Genomic DNA, 20,494 nt, shown 5'->3' with positions numbered 1-20,494 from the left:
GTTTGTAAGCATTAATTTAACTAAATACTAAAAAAAAAACTAAACTATATAATTATTTAAAATAAATACACAGCACAGAGACTCTGCTGGGCCGTAACAAGACCTTTTGCAAAGGGAAATGTAATAGACGGGCAGGAGGAGGGGGGAGGGAGAATCCCAGGCCAGGGAGGAAACAGTCGAGTCAACACTCTGTAGGCTTTCACTGTACCGCAGTGTCGTCCCGCCGCCCTATCCGGCTCTGAGAGCTGCAGTACTGCAAAGTGTGAGGGGAGAGAGAGGGAGGATGGGGAGCGGGAGGGGAGGGGTGCCGCACTGTCGTTACGAGTCCAAGTAGAGAATGCAGGAGGAGAGACGCATTATTGCAGTTACCCACAGTGCCATAGGACTTTACACGGACGAAACTACCGCACTTCCCCCAAGACGCGCAGAAAAAGAGAGAGGGGGGCGGGAGTGACAGAAAATACTAGACACACAGCTGATTCCCCACCACTGCACTTTTGCCCCCTTTAATTTTCAAATTGCACGCATTTAGCCAGTAGCTTTCAGAAGAGGCATCTTAACAAACAGCCAATCAAGAGCTGCGTCTCAGCATCCGGGAGCAGCTCCATAAGGACTCAGCATCACTTGGAGGAGCTGCAGCTTCCTGCAGGGATCAAAGCGTCCGCGGATTCCTCTTCAATGGATTATCATTCACAAGTACTTTTCTCCTGAGCTCTCCTTCACTCCAGCCACACAGTGAATCATCTGTACACTACTACGTGGCTCGGTATTGCGGTACTTTGCTGACGACTTGCAGTATATATGCATCGCTAGAGGATCCGCTCCACTGCGCAAAGACCCTCCGCCTCTTTTACTGTTTGTGCGGCACTTAAAGCTCTTTTTTTTCTTAAGGAAAATTTGGACTTTATTGTCGGACAAGTAGCCACAGATTCTCCTCTTTCTCTTTTTTCTGAGATTTCTTTCTTTGGCGCTGTAGTCCAGACCCTCCCTCAGCCTCCTCACCCCTCCTCCGTCACTTCAAACAGCTGCATAGAAGATGTGAGTATTACTGCGTCTTTTCAAATGCGCTTTTTCACAATAACAGCATAACATGTCAGATGAGAGTGGGTGGGCGCCTGTGTTTTCTGCTCTGTTCATTTCCTTGTATGTGTTTTTTTTCACGGGGAGCTGATTTCTTTCAGCTTGATGGATTTTGCTGACGCAAGTGAAATCTTCCGTCACAGCTTCACTAAATAATGTATTCACAGGCTGACTGATGCCACTCTGCAGCCTCAGACTGACTGGCCATGAGTTGTTTTGAACGCTTTTACATCAGTGGGATTATAAAAACAGTCTGTTGTGTGTTTGGATGTTTTGAAGGACTTTTGAGTCATCTCCTGAATCATTATTTTATTTTAACAAAGATGTCATTTCTGTCATATTAAACTGTCCAGCAGCCTTATTATTGGCTGTTCCTCTGCAGAGCTTGTTTGCTCAGTTTTAAGCCTCCTGTGCACCTCTTCTTCTTCCCCCTGCTTGATTAACCCTTTTCCCCCTCACCTTCTCTCTCTGAACCCATCACTCCTACAGGACATCCCTCTGCATCACACCTCTCCTCACCATCACTGCTTTCTTTGACTTTGAACACTATTTGTTTTGTATACCCCCATCTCCCAGTGTCCCCGCTCCCTGTTTCTACCTTTCTGTTTTAATCAAAAGCTTTTACATAAAACCTTTTTCCCCTCCTCTTCTGCATCAAGTGAGTTACTCCTCATAGAAAACACATTCACTCTCAGAACATCGGTTAAGATAAGATAAGACTTTATTGGTCTGACCGTACAACACAGTCCTGACCACGGTCGGGACAAAAGACCTCCAGTAACGTCGCTTTTTTCACTGAGGGTGCAGCTGTCTGCAGTTAAACAAGCTGCTCAAGGTCCTGTCTCACACAGAGGGTAAGAGGGGTTGTTCTGGATGTTTGACCGCTTGGCCAACATGCTCCTCTCACCAACAGAGCTAGCCCTCTTGACCAGTTTGTTCAGTTTTCTCTTTTCCCTGTTTGTGATCACACCACTGCATAGAAAGTTGCTGATGCCACTGTGGTGTCACAAAACTCTCACTTTCTCCCATAAACTCTCCCCCTTGCATCTCTTTCAGGTCTGCCCCAGATGCTGCCCCACCAGCCGGAGCACCCGGTGCTCCAGGTGCACCTGGCCCAGATGGAGCCCCAGCTGGCCCCCCAGCCGGCCCTCCCAATACCTCCAGCAACCGCAGGCTACAGCAGACACAGGCCCAAGTTGAAGAGGTGAGCCAGACCATGTCGGGATTGTGGGCAGGAAACTGATGTTACAAGACTGTCAAAGCTAAATCTCCAAATATCTGGACTTACTGTAGGTCATACTGTGTGTGAACTGCTTTTCTAGAGACACAAGCTAATATTTAGGATGCTGTGTCATTGTTCCAAAAGCCTTCATGTAAATAAGCATCAGCTACAATTTGCAAATGGCTTGTTAGTGATATATAACCTCCGTCCGTTGGGCTGCTTTCCTCTAACCACTGTCGTCATCCTCCTCCTCTCTCCCATCCACCACTGCCAAATGCTTCCTCATCGTCTTGCTGCTGTGGACTAGGTGGTGGACATCATGCGGGTGAATGTGGACAAGGTTTTGGAAAGGGACCAGAAGCTTTCAGAGCTGGATGACAGAGCGGACGCTCTCCAAGCCGGAGCCTCCCAGTTTGAAAGCTGTGCAGCCAAGCTAAAAAACAAGTACTGGTGGAAGAACTGCAAGGTGGGCAGCATCAGTGTGGCTCTGTTTCACTGTGAGAGACTAACAATGTCATCTGAACGTGCCTGTTAGTGTGCAGTGGGGTGAGATATAGCATGATAAAAAAAGCACCCACTCAGACATAAGGTTCTGTTAATGAGCTGCTGTGGGGGATGAAACAATGTTTCAGGAAGAATGGAAGAAAGAAGTCACTAAAAAGATTACATGACTAAACCAACAACCAAACCAAAGAAGATATTTTTTGTCAAGTTCTAATTTTAAACTCAGATGTTTAATTTTTAATTTGGAGTTTTACAGTTTTTGCAGATTTTGTGTTCTAAAAATGTTTTTTTCTTAGAATTTTTTACCAAAAATAAAACAATTCTCAATGTTTTTTTTCTCAGTGTGTCATTGCGGTTTTGTTTTGTGTTGGCAGACGGTGAACTCATTTCTTTGTCTTCTTTTTTCAGATGATGATCATGATGGGAATCATTGGAGTCATTGTGGTTGGAATAATATTCTGTAAGTATGAAACCACTTTGTGTTGATAATCATAAAACACTTTTTTTATGATTTACAGGCACACATTTGCACTTGGTACTTGATGAAGTCAACAGGAAATTGAAATACAGGTTCCTCTAATCCTGATGCTTGGAGGATAAAAAAGAAGATCTCTGTGTGCTCTCTTGTTTTAAGTGATATGCTGCCAGACTCATTACACTAATGACTCTCTCTCCTTCTGCAGTGTACTTTTTCTACTGAGCTCAGCCCGTCGACAGTGATGGATATGGACTTGAGGATGATATGAGAGGGGAGGAAAAAACAAACCCAAGCGCCACACCTCAATCTTTATCAACCCCCTCCTCCCTCTCTTAACACAGTCTTCCATTGAACCATCTTGCACTTATACATGACAGTAGTGTATATATTGGTGTCTCTGCTCTCTTTGTCTCCTTGTTCCCTCCCTTCTTGTTGTTTCTCTCCTGCTGTTTTGGTGTGCCGTATCTCACTCACTGTCTCCTGTCTCTGTACATCATGAATTATTAAGGAAACAGGAGGCAGAGTGAAGGAGGAAGAAAGGAAGGGAACGAAGGAGAGAGAAAAATCCTCCTAGCAGACAGGGCTGAGGGGGGAAAGGTGAATGCGTGCAGGGAGAGTGCAGACTTCCCACCCCGACACGCCAAAGCTTGTTCATATAACGTTTTTTTAGAGACCTACATTTGTAAATTCATACTGACATGCCTAACTAACACACTCCTCTTGTCACTATTGCTTCTATCATCGTTGCTTACTAACAAAACATTTAGATTAGAACATTTTATTAGATTAAGATTATGATCATTTTAGTTGAATATGTGTGTAACTGTGATCCAGTCTTGTAGCTAATAGATTTGTTTTTCCAATTTAGCATTTTCCATCTAACTTTCTCTCACTTAGTCTCTGCAGCAGCTCAGCGATGACAAGAAAAGAGAAATGCAAAAAAGGGGACGAGACCGCATGAGAGAATAGGAAAGAAGGAAGTGATTCAGGGAAAGGTAGGAGGAGTATTGCATCATATTTTCTTGCATAATTAAGTGAAACTCGATTCTGGACTAATAAGTGACTATAAAGTGACTATATGGTGCCACATGTGCTGGTGCGATCCTTAATAGCAGATTAATATGCACAGCAAGACAAACACATGAGCAGCCACTAACAGACAATCTACAGAACACATGAACAGAGTGCTCCAAGCCAGAGGAACTCTGGTCAGGGCAGAGTCGCAGCCATAGACAGATGAATGTGCAGCATCACATTTAAAACAGGTACCAACCTCCTCTTGTTTTGAGAGTTGTGTTGTCAAAGTGTTTGTAGTTTAAGTTGATTATCAGGAAGCAGGACAACGAGAGAGCGAACATGTTTTAGATACTCTGAGCCACCCCACCACACTGACTCACATGTGTCACCTGCAGTGCGATAACAGCCAGTTTGAGGTGTTTGTTTCTAACTTGCATGGCAAACGGTGTCCGTAGTTTTGCCTATTTGTGTGACCTATGTATCTGCCATTTCTGAACCTTACTGCCGACTGTACAATTTCTTTTGTTAGGACGTGTGTATAATGTCTACTGATCTGATTACTGCTTATGCAATGCAACAATGCTCAAGAGTTTGCCAAATTTTGTTAACATCACATGCTTTTGAGAGAAAAATAATATTCAGAGACTGCAAACAACTGCTACTATAATGCACTGTTGAACACATGTAGTATTGTATGAATAGAACCATAGTACACATCTGTCAGTTTATGCTCCTGAAATCAATGTGTTTATAAATTCTTTCAGGTTTTAGGGACTGTTGTTGGATTTAACTGAAGTTCATTTTCCTTTCTTTGGACTGATTGTGAGAGTTGTTAAAAAAAAAAAAAAAAAAAAAACAACAACCTTATGTGCGAAGTGCTTTCATGCGTAATTGTAGCAGTTAGCCAAAATTATCTGATGATATTGACCAGCAATATTATCAGGTAATTATCACCAGATGAAAGAATATGTTGTGTGATTTAAAACCTGAAAATACAATAAGTGATGCAACTGGGTTTGCAGAAACAAAAATGCATGTTTACAACTTTTGCTGATGCCAATAAAGAAATCATGAAATGAACTGTGGGTTTTGCTTTTGTGTGTGTGTGTTTGTCACACGGTGCCCGATTTTTTTCACTGTCTATTCTGATACAGAGCTGAGATGTTCTGCAAGTACAATCACCTTCATTACACATTCTACAAATGCTTCACCAGCATTAATGATGTGCTAAATGTTTAACCCCTTCTAGCCTTTGTGGATGAGAACTCCTCTGATCAACCAACAATGCATTTTTTATCTATTTATTCCAGATAAATGCTGCTGACTTACAAAATCCATCAGAGCAACAATATATCATATACATACAAAAGGACACACCACGAAAACATACTCTACATTACATCTACGACGGCACCTCTTCAAAACAACGTATTAAAACAGAATCTGCTTTACAGAGTAACTCCATTACACCTTACAGGTTTTAGTGCCATCTAGTGGTAAGGTTGCCACTGACAACCAACGGTTACCACCTTTCCATGATCACACTGAGTAGCTACAATATGAATGAAAAGATTACTTTAGACAGATGTTGGGAGATTTTATTAATCTGTAAGTAAAAGCTAGTCTGACTGTGTCTTTCAGCAGAATATGAAAGATCCAAACCCTGCTTTGACAGGTTTTGGAGTTCATACAGTAACATTCCACCAGGTCAGCTAGTGTTTAGAAGTAAAGAGGCCTCAAACATCAGGTCTGCTGACCTCAAATACAGTAAACACTGAGATGGGTAAGAACAGGACTGTACGTTTCATGCATGAGAAATATTTCTATTGGTTCTGCCAAATGTATTAATTTACATGGTAAAGAAATGCAAGCTCCAAACTTACAACACTGCATACAGAAACTAGAAAAGCATTTGCTGCAGCTGCAGCTGAAGCATTGCTCTGAACACTGACGTGAATGATTGCTCTGAATTGCTGGAGAATCTGCAATCTGAATTTAATCAACACTTAATCCTGGCAGACAGGTGACATAACATAAGATCAGCAGCCATGTCTGTGTTTTCACTGAAATGAGCAGATCTTTTCTCAGACTGTAAACTGAAGAACAGGTTAGTTACAGTGTCACTTTCTAGGACCAAGAATAACCCTTCATTGACTCCTTACACAGCTTTGACTCACTAGAATAAGCAGGATACTAGTGCCCGTAACCTTTGAATTCAGCCAACATACCTGCACAGAGCCCTGTAGATAATTAGAATGACTGTAGTGTGTGTGTGTGAGAGAGTGTGTGTGCGCCAAGACACACATCCTGATCTAACGGCATCCTCACGTGTCCTTGGGCTTCAGGTGGGAGAGTGCAGTGTCGTGGCAATGGCATCGTCTGTAGACCCGTTTGTCCTGTAAGCTAACTGGAAAGAGTCCAGAAAGTCAGGAAGAGAGGAGCAGATGTGTGGCCTGACTAGGACCAGGAGCAGTCAAACACAAATTATTTACAGAACCGTTAGCTTCTGGTGTAAACGCACACTAATGTGCTGCAGCACAGTGGTTGGAAGTCTCGCCATGCTGCCCCAACAGTTACAGTCAGTGGGAGCAGAGCACTACCGAGGTAGAACTTTTGTTACAAACAACTAACAATAATCACAGGAGAGAGAACGTTCATATCTGCAAAGTTTAGTAGAAAACATTAAGTCTTACAGACACTTTACATGCACAATCTGTTCATCCAGTGGCAGCAGAGTCTGTTCCATGTGGTTCTAAATCTGGCTGTGCTATTACAAAAGGTTTCCCTAAACATAACAGACAAGTATTGATCATTAAATAACTCACGTCCTTGTGTAGAGTTAAAAGGTCAATGATTAAAGTTCCGATCGGTCATCTACAACTCTTCCTGTTGCAAGACTAAACAAGGAACCGACACTATTAACCATGAAGTTATACATTCACAAAATATAATTAAAATGAGTCGGTGTGAAAGTGTAAGCATAACTAATAAATGGAATTATATGTACAGTGGGAATGTATGAAATAAAGATAACATGAATAAAAAAAAAAAAAAAGTAAAATAAATTTAGATTACTAAATCCATCAGCTGTAGCAGCACAAACACAAAGATGCAAGTGAGGGCAAAAAACCCAATGTTAACTTGTTCTGGGAAAATTCCCTCACGACCCCCTTAGATGGGCGATCACGGTGTTCCGCTTGCAGTGAACAAAAAAAAGCAATAAAGTATAAGGAAAAACTAAACAAAACCACTATCAGCATGAACTTAAAGAGAAGTAAAATGTGGGGAAACCACTACATCTAATCTACACCTAGGTGTCGCTCCAACGATGATCTGACGATGGTGACACAAGCCTTCAGTTTGCACGTCACATCACTGGATCCCTGATGCTCCTTCAAAAAGTCAGACCCTCCTCTTCCTCTTCGCTTTTTTTATGAACAGGGGCAGCGTTCGGCGTACACCCCAGGCGATTCCTCTTATTCTGGTCAGCCAGCAGTCAGTGCTGACCTTGGGGTCAGATCCCTGGTCCTCAGCACGCAATCTTCATGAGTGTTTGTCAGGCCCGACCCTCTGAGCAGCCATCCTGGAGGTCATCATGGACCTGAGGACAGAAAAAAAACAGCCAGCAAAGAGTCCAGAATAATCACACAAACGGCCACAATGACTCCTCCTCTAAGGACCTGCAGCAAAGAAAGCCGTTAGCAACACACCTGGAGAAGTAAAAGGGTTAGAGTCAACAGATTCATTTACACTTTGTTAGAGTTAATACAGGAGGTATTATCTGCTTCCACACTTTGTCCAGGATTTCTAGTAGCCTCTAGAGTAGCCTCCTTTCAGTCCTGGAGACTCTAATGGATGATACACAGCTTTTAACACTTCAGTCAACAGGTCAGGTCCCTTTGAATCAGCCTGTGAACCAGCTGCAGGCAGCTCATAAAGCAGTTCAGGCTGTTTTAGTTTAGGATTCCCTCTTTTATTGTGCATTTGAATACTGTACATATAAAAATAAAACACTCTGAATGTTAGAAGACATTGAGTTCAAACATCAACCCAATTCATTCCAGTACTCGAGTAGAGTTTCACCAGCTTGGTTTGGTTACACTCTCTCTGACATTCCTTGACTCTGAAGGCAATAAACACAATCTTGGTTTCAAACCTATCGCACAGGTGATTAGCTCATTCACATTCTAATAACCACCTAGACCAAGACACAAGTTAAGGAGGCAGACCTGATAAAGATATAAAGACTGAATAGTAGGAAAACAATCACAGAGTTAAATAAAACTGTTAAATGACACCAAAACAGTAGATACATTTGGCAGATGACCCTCGTTGAAGGGCTCTCTCAGACTCCCATGTTAAAAATGACAGAAATTTATTAATATTTGAAAAATTATAATTTTTTGAAAAAAAACTTGAAGTTGACCCAGAATGGCCCCTGTGAGATGAACATTTTGATAGTTGAATGACTGAAATCGGTCAATGTATGCTGAAGATACGCTGATTCAGCTCACATCCCCAGAAAGGATATAAACCAAAAACATCACAGAATACTCCAATGCAATGTCACCTGCATCTCTTTGCACCTTGAATTGTAGCGGGACATGGACTTGCAGTGAGTCCTTCCTGGGATGGTAGACGCCACGGTGTGGCATGTACCAGAGCTTTCCAAGGCACACTGCAGCTGCTCCTCAGAAATAAGTTACAGTGGTTGTTCAACATGCAAAATGAGCTCTTCCCAGAGCAGATAAAAATCATGTCCAGCAGGCCTCTTCACACTCCAACATGGAGCATGTTAAAGGTCATGCTGCCTCATTGTTTTAATACACCTTCAACCTTAGCATGAGGCTGTAGAAGGAGCAGAACGAAACCAAGCTACAGGAGCGTCCATTTTACTCAATGTCCTTCGTTTGACACAGAAATAAAAGGCCTGCACCCCTCTGGTGCCTCTGTGTCCACATGTCAGTGGCTGTTTTAACTTTAGATTTGACTGATTTTTACCCACACTGGAAATGCTGCCATCATCAACACCCTCGTTTTCAGACACACCCTTAATTGTCAATAACCACCTCTTAGTATTTTCATTCAAGTTCACCATTAACCATCATTTCTACTTTGAACCATATTTCACCAACACAATGGCTTTCAGACACTTTCATTTGGTATAACCGCTTATTTGCATTTCCAGTAAATCCTTTGTTTATTATTTGAATCATATTTCAATAACCCAATTTTAATGAAGGGCCTCTTCATTACCGTTAGCAGCTACTGTTGCTAGCATAGTTACTTGTCTTTGGTTTACCTTTAACCCATGTAGGGAGCATGATTGTTTGTGTAGTTGCAGTATGATGATCAACTTTGAACCCAATTTTAGCAACACCATGACTTTCAGACACTTTCATTTGGTATAACCGCTTATTTGCATTTCCAGTAAATCCTTTGTTAATCATTCGAAACATATTTCAAGAACCCAACACAGTGTCATGCAAACACCTGATTTCATTTCACAACTCAGTGAACCCCAAGAACCGTTTGTACCTTTGAACACTTGGGTTAAACCTTGAATGAGCAGTCAACTTTGTTTTTTAACCATTCCGCACCCTGTGCAGTGTTTTACCACACATTTACCCGTGTGTCACTGACCATCACACTCATAGCAGTGAGATGAACAGCCCTTCATCACTGCTGCAGATTAAAATATTTTGGAAAATATCATTTTCACAGTAGATGGCAGGTACGTCTCCTGCACCAATAACCATCTTTTTTGTTTTTGAACACCCCGATTTCAGACACACATTGATTTGTTATAACCACTTAATGGTATTTCCAGCAGACTCTTCATGATTTGAACCATATTTCACAATTCCAATTTGTCCACATTTCAATTCCCTTTGTATCATACAGAACCCATTAGACACTTTGGTGAACCTTTTAACATTTACCATCCTGGATTAGATGTTGTGTAAATGTTTCTTGAATTACCAGCCTTTTTTCACAGTTTAATTTGTGTGTCACCTGTTGCTGTTCCTGCATCACTCAGACACACCTTTAATTTTCAATAACCACTTATTTATAGTTTAAATTCACAGTGAAACGTTTTTGCTTTGAACCATGTTTCCTGCTTCTCTTTGGTTCTCCAACACAGAATCACCTGATTTCATTACACAATTAAGTGAACCCTTCTTCACTTGTTTGTACCTCTGACCATGTAAAGGTTTTCTTCAATTAGAGATTTAATGCACTCTAACCATTCAGCAACCTGTTCAAAATTTCAACAAGCAAAACAAGCAGTTCCACTGTTTGTTCATTTGAGTGTCACTGTTACTCACCGTCTGATGTCAGCAGCCGTCACTCACACCAGTCGCACCGTCCTCACTCGGCTCTTCCATGGTGGTCACTGCAATTAATTATTTCAAACACTACAGTGATCAATGAATCAAGGCTGCATACAAACTTGGCTATTAAGGTTTGTATGCAGCCTCGATGGCGAAGCTGGTGGCTCTACTCACCTCCACAGGAGGACGACAATCATTGTCCGACATCAACACAGACAAAGAAGCAGAAACCCCCCACACACACACTTTAAGACTTGCTATCCTGTCTGTCAATTTACCAGTGCTTTTAGTGTTCTAATGATACTGTAGATGTGGAAATCTACAGGGTAAAATGTGCATGTTAACAGAAGAACCAACACAGGGTGACCATGAGACAGTTACAGATGAACACACACAGAAGCATGCAGCCATCGAGCCCTTTGACTGTTACCGTTACTGTTACTCACCGTCTGATGTCAGCAGTCGTCACTCACCAGTCACTACATCCTCGCCCGTCAGTCTGAAATGAATTTTTATACACTACAGTGATCAATGGATTGTTATTGTGTAATAATGTGTGCATACAAACCTTGATGGCCAACTGAAGTTGGTAGCTCTACTCACCTCCACAGCGAGAAGCTCCTCCTCCTTCCTGTCTTCATGTTCCTTTTAAAACCTGACGTTTAAAACCTACCTTTTTTCTGAGCCTTTATTTTTCCACCCCCCCAATAAAGCTTACCTGTTTAATGGATATTTCATCCCATGTCTGGATCCTTCTGGCCCATACACAACGCCCACCATGGCTCTAAATGTACAGTAACTTGTGTTGTACTGTGGAAAGTTAAGTAAATATTTTGAGTCTTTCATAAATCTATCAAGTTTAATTCAGATGTATTTTACAGTACATCTACAACAGCAGCACCCTGAACCTGCACCTGATGATTTAATGGGAGAAAGGATCAATAACTCTTCCACATCAGTTTTTTTTAAAAAAAAAAATTCTATTATAAAAATACAAGCTTACATTATTTAAATTTAGTTTAAATTTAGTTTTTAATAGAACACACCAAGAGCCAGAGACAAAGAAGCAGAGACCCCACAAACACTTTGACAGACAGGATATCAAGCTAACTTTAGGACGCCAGTGATTTCAGAGGTCTGATGATACCGGAGACACAAAATGATCTAAAACAGGGTAAAAATGTGCACGTTAAAACAGAAGATACAACACAGTGACCAAGAGACAGAAGCATGCAGCCATCAAGCCCTTTGTGTGTCACGGTCTGACGCCAGCATTCATCACAGCGTCCTCGCTCATCTCTTCCATGGTGGTCAGCCTGAAATGAATTCTTTTAAACACTACAGTGAGCAATGGATTGTTATTACATCATGTATACATACAAACCTTGCTGGTCATCTGAAGCTGGTCGCTCTACTCACCTCCACGGGATGACCATGATCCCCATCTGACACCCACAGCCTCCTTCCAGTCTTCTCTTCATTGTGAGTACTTTCCTCACCTGATGTTTTCATTTGGGTCTCGTTAACACTTTGTGTGTTAAAACCTACTTTTTTTTTTTTTTTTTTTTTTTTACAGTAAAGCTTACCTGTTGCATTTCTTCCTGCATGAGTTGGACCCAGACTATGTATCGTTTTAGTCATTACCTTGTATAAGACTACTGCATGGTGTATTGTTGTTACAGTTGCATGTTACAGAAACATTACAATGAACATTTCAGCGCTTACATTTAACAGACTTTTGATGACAACATTACATACATATAAAAGTCGTTAACATTTTAACCTCTTACAGTAAACATTTAACATCTTAACCTCTTATTGCAAACCTAGCAGCAACCTTTAGGTAGATGACTCCTCCACAGTCAGCATCCATGTTGTGTTATTTGGAGAACCAGCTCACCTGTAACAAAGAATGACAAAGAAGCTCTTTAGTGAAAGCAGACAAACTGCCTACTCTGTTGAAGGTCAGCTCCCAGAAATTTTTGCTACATTCAACAATAAACCACACCGTTAAGCTCCTTTTTAAGTATTGTGTGAATAAATTATTGGTCTGTACATGTTTCTCCAGACTTACCACAAAGTGCACACAGTCGGTGCCTTTGTAGGTCTGTGACAAGTAAGTCAGGGACGCTGCTACCTACTGTAAATACTATAGTGCAACTGCAACTTTAAAAACAAGGCTGACCAAAGTGCTACAACCTTAAAACAATAGAATAAAAATAAATATAAAACAAAAAACAAAAATAAAATGCCAACTTTCATTTTAAGAGATTTAAACAGGTACAGGTTTGTTAAGGCTGGTCATTCCACAGTTTGTGCTGCCCTCTGGTGGCAGCAGACTGGGAACAATTATTTGAAGCAAGTGTTCATAATGTCATTAAACTCACTCTAAGTCACTGCAGCAGTCCGAGCAGGTGTCCAACATTGAAGCTGAATGTGACTGAAAAACAAAGAAAAGGGACAAACATCAGGATTATCTACTGAGCTTGGACATGGAGTAATTCAGCCAATCTTAGTTTACTCACCAGTTCTTTACCCCCTCTGAAGGAGATCCAGACATCATGGCCTCATCCCAGACAAAAGATGCACATGTTACCAGGTGTTTTGAACTGAATCCATTCCAAGGTCCACAGAATTTACAAACCTTTTTGGATCTTGAAGCCATCTTCTCTTCTTCACGCCTTCTCCGCCAGTCAAATTCGTTATTAAATGTGTAAAATGAAATGTCGCTTCAAATTCGTCCAGTCAAATTCGTCAAAGACTGAATATCAGAGCTATTCTCTAACAGATCAGTTGCATCACTTCAAGGGAGGGGCCGACACGGCAGCCACTTAAAAAAACAAACAAAAAAAAACAACTTAGTCTTACCTTTCGGAGATTTCCCTACGAGGAATACATGTCATCATGTTAGACAATGTGGATGAGAGAGTGTGTGCGAGTGTGTGTTTGTAGGAGAGGGGCTTCTTGTGCAGCTATCTATGACAACCAATTTGGGTAGTTTAGTTTTCATATTTAAACTACACAACATGGTGCTTTCAAGGATAACTCTACAAGGTTTGTGTGAGTTTGAGCAGGAAAAGCGAGGAAAGAAAAAGGCAGAAACGGGCACAGAGGCCCTGACAGAGAGAGGACAGAAGAGATCAGGGCCCATTTCATGAAGGTGGTTCAGCAAACTGCAGTTATATGTTGGAATGTGTAAGGAGGCCGAGTTATCTATTGAACCTAAAAACCAATGTTTTTCATTTTGGACAGGGGGTAGCCATATTGACCGCCCCACCACCAAAACGTGAGTGTCACACATGACACTCACGTTTTGGTGGAAATAAATTCCTTCGCGCAAAATTACAGTACAAAGGACTAAACTAAAAAGTATATAAATAATAAATATAAATCGGACGGACTAATGACCTATTACAATGGGAGAGATGGAGATAGAAAAAGGGATAGTGGCATATGACACGGCGGCCAAAAGCTTAAGAATGGCGCGGCGGCCATAACCCCCACCCCACCCCCAAACACTTACTTGTTGAAGATCTTCAGGCAGATAAATGTACACCTACACTTGACCTAGTCGACGCAATAACATACGCATGTGCTGGTGACACACTGGACTGATGGATGAAGGCAGGATGGCTCTCAAAATGGCGGTCATCTTCTGTAGGTCACCAAAATAATCTTCCACTAGAATTGAATGACGCAAAGGCTTAAAAAAAAAAAATCTAATATTTAAATGGCTAATTAGTTAACACATTCAAAGAATTGACACATTTTTAGGTTGAGTTTATTCAAATTTTTAAAACAATCAAGATCATAAATATGAGAAAATTAGAGAAAAGCTGTTGAAAAGAGAAGATGGCAGGCATGGCAGCCAAGAAAAACCAAGAGTTAGATAATATAGAACACCTCAGTCTTACTAGTTGTTGATTTGCTTGCTTGTAGATCAGCCTAAAAACAAAACACAACAAAATGGCTGTTAATATCTACAGAAATATGAAGCACCACAGAAAATCTGGTCAAGCAGATGATTAAATTAACCTTAAACCTCCTGATGCAGAGCAATAAGAGTTAAAGTGCAAGAAAAGCCATTTTAAGTTTAATTTAATAAATCAGAATATTTTGCCCCGGTTTTTAAAATCAGTGTGTGACACACAGCTGCTCCCAACCAAACACACAAGTGTGCAGGCCTGAATCAGAGATGCACTTCTAAAAGAAACTCAAACAAAACAATACCTACATCCATCACTAGATGGATTTAAACATCTTGCCAAAACCGACATCACACAATTTATTTTAAATTCATATTCTACTTGGGGCTTTCGTCAAACCAGAGCAGCTGCTGCAGATGGCTCATTGTAGAAGTCTGACAGTAGCATTAAGCTAACCTACATTAAGCAAAGATAAATGTTCACTGAAAGCCTAAATTATTTATGTCTAAAACTGCTTTCCATAACTCAACATGAAGCCATTTAACTTAATGGGAATGTGGTTTGTGAGCCTTCCCAGCATCATCCAACAGCACATTAACAGAACATTAGCTTGTTATAATATGAAGCAGGATTAATTCAAATTCTGAAATTTCAATATGTGCAATTATAAAATACACAGAAGTCTGTGTTTTCACTTGTGCTTATGTTAAGATAAGTTTTACAAATGTTTGTCATTTTAACTAAAATGCAGGGACAGGGCCTGTCACACTTGTGTGATTTTTTACTCTTTAACATTAAACATTCCAGGGAAAGCACACTTTTATGGGGCTAAAATCAGTGAAGAGGAACTTGATACCAAAAATAAACATCGCATTGAAACATTTGTATTGGAAACAGAACAGCATTGGAACAACCATCAACACTGAAAAGTCATTTAAAAATAAGACACTTGCAATAAAAAAAATAAAATAAACTATTATCGCATAGTCTATTTTACATTCTGTCCGTTTCAGTGGCACTTGGAACAGGGGAGAGACACCACAACGCAGGTTGGTGTATTAACTGTATGCAGATTGTAAGTAAGTGAGGCTCCCTGAAGCCCCGCCCCTCTGTTAAAACAGTGACTGAAGAGAGGTCACAGCCTAAAAACAAACAAATGACATGAAGAAAGAAACCGTAAGATTGTCATTGACATGGAGATTAGACGTTTTCAATGGGTTTTTTTTATATTAGCCTAAAAACACACCTGACAACATTTATTAGCATTAGTGGCTATAGGGATGGAACGGTTCACCAAATCCATGGTTTGGTTCGTATCACGGTTCTGAGGTCATGGTTTTCGGTTCACAATGTAGAGGTTTTCAACTTTTCAACTCTGAAAATACAATTCAATATAATTGAATATTAGAAGGTCAAGTCAATTTAATTTTTTTTATTTTCTATATAGCACCAGATCAACAGAAGCCATTCAAGATGACCTCTCACAGAACAGCTCAACACCTTGTTCTTTTATTAAACAAACTAAACAGCTCATGTTATTTATCTTATTTACATGGCAGCATTTCATGTCTGTCTCTGCACGGTTGTGCGTTTACAATTCACTGCTGCTGTCTGCGCACAGAGGCACAGTGCGTGTACACACAGACACACACATACTCCTCTCTAGGGCTGAGCGATATGGCCTTTTACTAATATCCCAATATTTTTAGGCCATCTCACGATACACAATATACATCTCAATATTTTGCCTTAGCCTTCAATTAACAGTTTGATGCATGTAATCATGCCAGTATGATCCATGTCTACATTAAAACATTACTGTTCATACTGCATTAATATATGCAGATTTTAAATAGGTCTGGGTGATAAATCGATTTTATGGACTCATTTGAATTTGCTCTTTAGACTTGTTTTGAGAAAAATTGATTTCAACTTCCACCACACCCCGCTGTGCTCCCGTAATTCAAAGTGGGCTCAGCCCTCCTCCACCTGTATCCAACAACATGGCAGCCAGCAGAGAAGAGTCACTGCGTGTTTGTGTGTATTTTTGTGGTCAGCAGTGGCTCAGTGGTATAGCAGGGTTGTCCAATAACTGGAAGGTTGGTGGTTCAATCCCAACTCCTCCCTAGTCACTGTTGTGTGTCCTTGGGCAAGGCACTTTACCCGCATAGCCTCCAGTGTACTCACTGGTGTATGGCACTTTTTGCTGGGCTGCCTTAAGCAATTTCCCTATTGTGGGAATAATAAAGGTTTCTTAATGTAGTAGCATGAATAATAGGAGTGAGACCTCTTACTGTTAATACAAGTTCTTTAACCCTAACCCTTTAAATTACTACCCTTTTGTGTCATTAGGGACAAAAATGCCCACTTCATATTATTTCCTGCATAAATATGTTAAACAACTTCAGCCCTGCTCAAAACTAATAAACATTAAATAATTTAAATGAAACCCTTACCCTTAAAGCAATGTAGTATTATAATGGGAGCTATTGGGACCCAAGTGGAAAATACCATTTAAAACTGCTGCTACACTAAAACTAATGCATCAACCTCAATATTTTGGCTAATCTTTGACATGACAGATTTCAAAATAATGCCTCAGCCACCTTACTTTTGTTTTATGGAAAATAACTCATTTTTGTGCAATTTTTTTTCAATAAAATTAGTTAAATTAAATTCCTCATATTGATTTAATGTTTTGTAGCGCTGAAGTTGTTTAACATATTTATGCAGAAAAAAGAAAAAAAATATGAATCTGTTTTTATAGCAGTTTTGGAGTGGACATTTTTGTCCCTAATGATGTAAAAAGGTAGTAAACTTGTTTCACCATGTTCTGGTGATGTATTGGAAAAATGTTAATTTGAAATCAAAAATTTGTCAAGAGAGTCTTTGTTACAAAACATTGTGCCATATGCACCAACACAGATAAAATGGTGGCCAGGTAAAGAGGCAACTCGCTTGTTAGTTAGCAAGCTACTGTCTGCTAACACAAGTCCGTCCATCCACGATGGGCTGGCTAACATTAGACCAAAGTATGAAAACTGTACATGCCGTCTGTTAGTTTTATCAGCTAAAATATAGTTAGTTAAAATAGTTAACATAGGGATTTCCTCCTCTTCGAGCGGTAGACACTCGCTAAAAACAGCCAAATCATTTTAAAAACATGTTTAGTAAACTACAGTTTTGCTGTTGTAGATTTGCAGCCGTTACATGCCGTCAGGTGAGCTTGTTCCATCTCTGAGGGGAGATGAAAGAGTGAGGAAAAACATGCGGATTGATGCCCACGGCTAAACGCAGCTGCATGAAAATTGAATGTACTGTATATATTGACGATAGTCATTTTCTATATCCCACAGGGGACGAGCCGCGATACATCGAGTATATTCGTTATATCACCCAGTCCTACTCGCACCATCAGAGAACGTGTGTTTTGCCAATTGTTGCTCATGACATGCTAGTTGGATAGACTGAACTCTATTGACTACGCTAAGCTAAGCAATGCTAACGGTACTGATGCCTGTGTTTCTCTTTTTACTTTTGAAATATTCCATTTACATTCCAGTCCATAAGCCATGACGGGACCTTCGGCAGCTTTGCACACAATTGCATGCAGAGTGTGGGTCTCTCTACTCTGCCTGCAGCTGAAACTGCTGCATGAAACTGACCGCCTGTGAATGCTTTGAGGCGGGTGAGGAGCTCACTGTCGCTGCTTGTCAAGGAAAGTATTCTGGCTGCAGAATGATACATGCTCTCACGTCAGTCTCCAAAAGTCACCAGAGAGAGTCACTAGTTGCTTTTGACAAAAAAAAAGGTTTGGAATGTCACCAAATTCAGCGAGAGAGACGCCAAGTTGGCAATACTCATCCCTGCTGTGGTAAAAATGCCTCCCTCATTACTTGATGCACATGTCCTGAACCAAACAAAACATGCGCCCCGAACCGAAACACCTGTACCAAACGGTTTGCTTCCCTTCAGGGTTTGGACAGTGTCCAAACGCCTCGAGCACCGTGGAGCTCCCGCGTCCTCACCTGTGGTAGAGAGAAAAGCCTGTTAAGATGTCTGAAGCTCATGGAAACCAAAACGTCTTCCTACTAGTTAAATGTATCAGAGTCTTAAACTGGGGACACACTACACGATTTTACCCACAATTCCCTGTCAGGCAAAATCTGCACTAGTTGTAGACAGTCGTCATGTGTAGTCAGGCACCACAATCTGTTAGTGTGAGGGGAAGCAGACTCGACCTCAGTTGCGCTCATTTAAACATGGTGTCGAGTAGTGTGAACTGATCACCACCTAACTGCAAATGTGTAGTCAACAGCCAATGAAAAGACAGCGTGAGAAGATGACAGGAAGTAGCAGGAACATCAAAACAATGATCAACTCCTCCATTACTTGTTCGAACTTTTTTTCTACCCAATGCTTTCTTCTGAGAGTTTGTTGGCAGTTAAACACATTACTGCTGGTGTGTTTGTAAACTGTCAGCAGATTGCAGTTCCTAAATCTGTGTGATGCGTCCCCACGCTGCCAGCGCCACTTTGAAAAGCCACTAACATGCAGTGCTCAATTAAACTGCTTGAAATGACACTTACGCCCCAACAGAGCACCCAGCTCCTGTGAGGAGCGCAGATTTAACCCCGTATACTCAAGGTTTTATTAATTTGAAGTTCTCAAAAGGAAGAAAACCAACATTATCCCTTAACTAGTGGAGAGTTTGAGTGTTGTGGCCTAAATCCTAATTTCTGTAGACCAGACATTCATTTATAGACAAACACTAGAATATGGGATTAATAATTGGGCCCTGTGGCCTTCATGAACCTGTGCAGCTCCACCCTGTTGTATGCATGTTAAACTTGCCAACTTAATTAAAGCATGGCATTTTATCACAATATAAAGCCAGGATCAGGCCAACATCCAATGCACGCGGTCAAAATTAGCCTAACAAGCTAACACACCTGACAACAATTATGCCAATTATGCTGATTAGCATAACAAACTAAGGTAGCTAACAAGTCAAGGCATTAACCAGGTGTCTGAGGTTCAGCTTCTCAGAGTTTGGACTGAATCATTGAGCCAGGCCAATACACCTCCCGCTGTGTACATCCACCCTGTTCATTTAACTTTAGTTTGCCAACTTATTTAAAACACTGTAATATTATAAAAGGTATTAACATCAGGAACAGGCCAACACTCATGGCACTCGGCAAATTAGCCTAACAAGCTAACACACCTGAGAACAATTAAGCCGCGCTTAGCGGCTAACTCGCTAGCTCGCAGTGACACCACTAACCTTTCAGTGAGTTCCAGCTTCCAGAGTTTGGACCGAGTCATTAGTGCCGAGTCCAAACGGGTCTCGTGTCCCCACCTGTGGTAGAGAAACCCGCAGAGATGTGTGAAGCTCCTGGAAACCAAACGTCTTCGTCCCAGTTTAATGTCAAACTTCAGACTTACTGTGTATCATCAGAGACGCTGCCAGCTTTAAAAAGCCCCTAACGAACTGTGAGCACGGTTAAAGGCTTGAACTAAAGCACCGTCTGCCCGCACCGACAGAACGCCTGTGAGGGAGGAGCAGCTACTGCTAATTAGCGTCTGATCGGTCCGAACGTAACCAACGTGATGACGTCACCTAGGTTTTTAGCGCCACTTAACGCACGGGCACGCAGACGTGTGTGTGCGTGTGTGTATGTGTGTGTGTTGATTCGCGTCCTTTGCGCGCATCGAACTTGTCGACTGCAACTTCCGGGACTGAAATGAAGTATGAGGAAATGAAATGATAAATATTGATCCCGCCATCAGGTGGACTGGGCAGACAAATAAGAAAGATAAATTATAGCTTAAAATGAAATCCTACAATTTTACTGTTAATTTTAATATAATTAAATTACATTAAATTAAAAATAAATGTAAGATGAGAACAATATAAACAAAAAATATA

General features: G+C 41.0%; 1 protein-coding gene across 1 annotated transcript; it reads left to right on the top strand.

Annotated features, from left to right (window-relative positions):
* Positions 1 to 364: 364 nt before the first annotated feature.
* On the top strand, positions 365 to 3,562 carry vamp1b (vesicle associated membrane protein 1b). Its single transcript, XM_028424521.1, has 5 exons — positions 365 to 1,038; positions 2,137 to 2,284; positions 2,610 to 2,768; positions 3,215 to 3,266; positions 3,490 to 3,562. Coding segments are annotated over exons 1-5 (378 nt in total). The 5' UTR covers positions 365 to 1,036; the 3' UTR covers positions 3,507 to 3,562.
* Positions 3,563 to 20,494: the final 16,932 nt, after the last annotated feature.

Source organism: Parambassis ranga, chromosome 16, assembly GCF_900634625.1.
Source record: "Parambassis ranga chromosome 16, fParRan2.1, whole genome shotgun sequence".
Taxonomy (NCBI): domain Eukaryota; kingdom Metazoa; phylum Chordata; class Actinopteri; family Ambassidae; genus Parambassis; species Parambassis ranga.
This window is presented reverse-complemented; position numbering and strand designations above follow the sequence as displayed.

Excerpts from the sequence above, each read along its gene's own strand:
- vamp1b (XM_028424521.1), top strand. Across the intron at positions 2,285-2,609 it reads CACAGGCCCAAGTTGAAGAG|GTGGTGGACATCATGCGGGT; the intron begins GTGAGCCAGACC and ends GCTGTGGACTAG. Across the intron at positions 2,769-3,214 it reads ACTGGTGGAAGAACTGCAAG|ATGATGATCATGATGGGAAT; the intron begins GTGGGCAGCATC and ends TTCTTTTTTCAG.